We start from the raw sequence: 4,036 nt of genomic DNA on the forward strand, positions 1-4,036 counted from the left end.
GGCATGCTGGAGAAGCCAGAGCACTCCGAATCCAACCAAAAGCCTTACTCCTGTTTCAGTGGCCACTGACTTAAGGCAAGTGATAGGACCTCGGCTACCCAGGCTCATTATGAAACAGGGTCACTACTTGACACCTACTCCCAGGAAGGTTTTGGTGAGATTAATGAAATACATGCCGGCTGGTACTTTTGTAAATACCCTTAAAGCAACCCAAACATCACTCCGCACAATCATTTATTAACTAGATGGCTACAGGGCGCTAGCAGTGTATTTCAGTAGAGATTTATTATATTCCATTCTCTCTTTCAGCACACCTTTTAGTCCTTTATTCTGGAAAAGACTGTTACAACTCTCCCCTCCCCGCCCCCGCGCCCCCAACACACACACACTCTCTCTCAATAAGCCTCCAGAATAACTGCCGAGTGTTGTCCATCCAGGAAAATTACTTCAGAAACTTTACCGGGGTTTAAAATCAATAGCTTCTGGCCAGAGGTGTGCCATTTGGTCCTAGTCAGCTGTGAGCACTGACCACCCCCCCCAAAAAAAAGTGGGGTGGGGGGCAGCACACGTGGCCCACTGACTTACCTAGTCCAGATCCCAGCTGAAGGAGATAGTTGGCTGCCACCCTGAGGCATGAGTGAACAGGGTAGAGAGGGGCCTGAGCTCTGTGTTGGCAGTTGCCATGGTTTTGCTCCGAGTTCTGGAGCCAACCTGCCCACTACCTGGGGCACTCAGGTCACAGAAGCAGTAAGTTAGAAGTCTGTGGGGTACCTGAGACTGTGCTATCCTGGAGTCTGCCCGCCCAGCTGTTGAGATGGAAGCCTCAGATTGGCAAGGGGGTGAAGGAGACAAGCCACTAGAGAAGGTGAAGTGAGGCTGGGATGTGAGGGAACCAGGGAAGGGCTGGTTTTAGAAAGCCACGAACATGAAATTCAAGGAAGGAGACAAGAAGAGAAAATGATGGAGTATGTGAGTTGGCAAAAGCCCCAAAGAACAAGAGAACACGATTCCTTCAGACAGTTGGGCCTGCCCTGGTCCTGGGTTTGACTCCCCAGACCCACAAAGCAGGGATGAGTAAATAGGAAACATGCTTATTTTTCTGCCAAGACAGTGAGAAGTCCCATTTGATCATTAGTTATAAAGGGTTAGCCATGTCCATGTGAGCACACGTATGTGTTACGGTCTGTGTTCAGTTATGTGGCTGTGTTTATGGCGTTAGCCAAAGTCCCCACTCTCTACCGTTGGGAGGAACCTGTCCTGTACCTTCTTTACATAGCTTCCCTCAGAGTGCTGAGTGTGGCTCTGCCTCTCCTGAGCACGAACGGCAAGTAATCCAACTGTTCTGAGAGGCTTTGAAAATATGAGGTGCAAGTGAATTTAACCCCAGCACTTAGAAGGCAGAGGCAGATGGAGCTCTGTGAATTCAAGCCTAGCCTGGTCTACAGAGTGAGTTCTGGGATGGCTAGGGCTACACAGAGAACGTGGTTTCATTGTTTGAGGGAGGAAAAAAAGCAAACAAACAAAAAAACCCTAAACAACAAACAAAATCCCAAAACACAAGCAAACAAAAACAAAAAAAGAAAAGAAACTTTAAGTTTCAAACCCAGTAACACCAGTCTAATAATCCTGTAATATTTCAGACCCTTTGTCACCACTAGTTTTCAGTTCCCTTTGCTTCACTTTGTGTCACAAGTCCCCTGTTACCACCACCACCCTTTACTGGGTGCCCTTCAGATGCAGGTCATGATGCTAACATTTAGAGATGCATAGACATTGGCCTGACACCTCGGTATGTCCAAATGAAAGGAGATGTGGGCTGGGCATGGTGGCACACGCCTTTAATCCCAGCACTCGGGAGGCAGAGGCAGGCAGATCTCTGAGTTCGAGGCCAGCCTGGTCTACAGAGTGAGTTCCAGGACAGCCAGGGCTACACAGAGAAAAAAAGAAAGAAAGAAAAGAGGAGAAAAGAAAAAAGAAAAGAAAAGAAAAGAAAAGAAAAGAAAAGAAAAGAAAAGAAAAGAAAAGAAAAGAAAAGAAAAGAAAAGAGATGTGGTTGCTGCCCATCCCCCTGAGGAGTCACAGAATTCTTTCTGTGCCTGGGAGTTCTCAGTTATAACCAGAGGAAATGATAGCTAACTTCACAGTCCTTGTGGGAAAAGAAAATTAGTAAATGTTTATCAAGAGCTTTACAACGTTTCTCAGTATAGCCAAGAATTATTATGAAAGAAATAGGTAAAATATTTTAGGTTTCTCAAGGAGAGGTTTTCAAAGATGGGGTTTTTTGGGCCAGACTCACTGGCCTGGCAACGTTTTGAGAGAGGGAGAGAGAGAGAGAGCGAACGAGAGAGAGATCATAGGGAAAATAAAGAAGGCCTTGGTTGTCATTTGCCAGTATCTGCCCAGCACTGGTCCTCAGGCCCAAGCCCCTCTCTGACTGTGCCCCCTCCTTCCAGGTGGGGAGCGTTCCCTGTTTAGAGAGGAGTTCCAGCACCGTACCTGCCGGAGACGCTCTGGTCCGTCATGCCAAGGGCCTGAGCCAGGATACCTTCAAAATTGTAAGGAGCCAGCCTGAAACCTTGTCCCCCTAACCTGGGAGGAATCAGGAGGCTTCTGACCCTCCTATTCCACCACCTGATCTGTCACAGTCAGGATGGAAATGGGGTGGGGATCCACTGGAGCCTTGTGAGCACACAGCCCTTTGTGGTCCATTAAGAACTGTAGTCAGGCCAACTTGTCAGGCCCTGGGGTCTGTCCACCTGCCTCTCCTCCACACCCCTCAGCCCCTCACCTTGCCTGTGACCTCCTCAGTGTAAAGAATACCTGAGGCCTCTGAAGAAGTTCCTTCGAAAGTTGAACCTGCCCAAGGACCTTCCCCAGAAGAAAAGGATAAAGCACGCGAAGCAGAGCCTTGAGGCCCTAGGGGACCATATTAACACCTTTCTGCAGCATTACTGCCGAGCCTGGGAGATCAAGCACTGGAAAAAGTAGGCAGCTTCCTTGCCTTATCCCACCTCCATTCAAGATTATGCTATTGTCAAGATTCTCCAGGCATGAAGAGGGTTAAGATCCTGGGAGATAGCTGATGTTTAAAGAATAGGTCCCTCTAGCCATCAGGATAGCACTGATTGTACCTTAGCTGTACACACAGTAGACAAAAGCCGTTCCCAAGAACCTCCAAGTGCCTCAGTGGGTAAGGCATTTGTTACTAAGCCAGATTATCTGAGTTCTATCCCTTATACTCACATGGTAGAAGGAGAAATCCACTCCTATTGGTTGTCCTCTGACCTCCACACATGCACTGTGGCAGACATACACATAGACAGACAGACACACACACACACACACATACACACAATTTTTAAGCTTCTCCTAAGAGCCCTTTCACCTTTAGATGAAGAGCTGCTGTGTGCAGGCATTTGATACCAGCACATGGTATTTCTGTTCTGGTCTCCATCCCTATCCCCTCAACCTGAAACTGAGGAAGCACCTTGTAGCCTATTTCTGCCAGGCAGATCCTGGTCACAGGACAGTGCTTAGGAAGAACAGGTCCTAGTCAGCCTCTCTCACACTGGTTTCTCTCTGCAGAATGCTGTGGCGGTTTGTCTCCCTCTTCTCAGAGCTGGAAGCAAAGCAGCTTCGCCGGCTCTATAAGTACACCAAGACGAACCAGACGGCCAAGTTCCTGGTGAGGCCTTCCAGAAAACTCCTCTGAGGTCCAGTAGGAGTTTGATTAATGTACTTTTAGCTCATACAGTGGCTCTCAGATACCCTGCTCTTGGACATGTTTCCTTCTTGAAATCAGAAAGAACTCCAAAAGATGTGATTATATTATAGCTATTAATATTTACTAAAGATTTTAGATAAGGAAATTTTAAGCATGTATTTATTAAACTCTTTGAAAATTAAAATATCTTCTCAGGCGTGGTGGCGCACGCCTTTAGTCCCAGCACTCAGGAGGCAGAGGCAGGCGGATTTCTGAGTTCGAGGCCAGCCTGGTCTACAAAGTGAGTGCCAGGACAGCCAGAGCTATACAGAG

At 47.6% G+C, this 4,036-nt stretch overlaps 1 protein-coding gene across 1 annotated transcript in view; it reads left to right on the forward strand.

The window, feature by feature from the left end:
* The first annotated feature begins 717 nt into the window (after positions 1-717).
* The window catches only part of C11H17orf64 (chromosome 11 C17orf64 homolog), a 9,636-nt gene continuing 6,317 nt past the window's right edge, over positions 718-4,036 (forward strand). Inside the window, exons 1-4 of the mRNA XM_021177974.1 lie at positions 718-865; positions 2,454-2,555; positions 2,809-2,984; positions 3,586-3,685. Coding sequence (XP_021033633.1) covers positions 815-865; positions 2,454-2,555; positions 2,809-2,984; positions 3,586-3,685 — 429 coding nt within the window. The 5' untranslated portion in view covers positions 718-814. The remainder of the gene's footprint in view (positions 866-2,453; positions 2,556-2,808; positions 2,985-3,585; positions 3,686-4,036) is intronic.

This window comes from Mus caroli, chromosome 11 (genome assembly GCF_900094665.2).
Source record: "Mus caroli chromosome 11, CAROLI_EIJ_v1.1, whole genome shotgun sequence".
Lineage (NCBI taxonomy): Eukaryota > Metazoa > Chordata > Mammalia > Rodentia > Muridae > Mus > Mus caroli.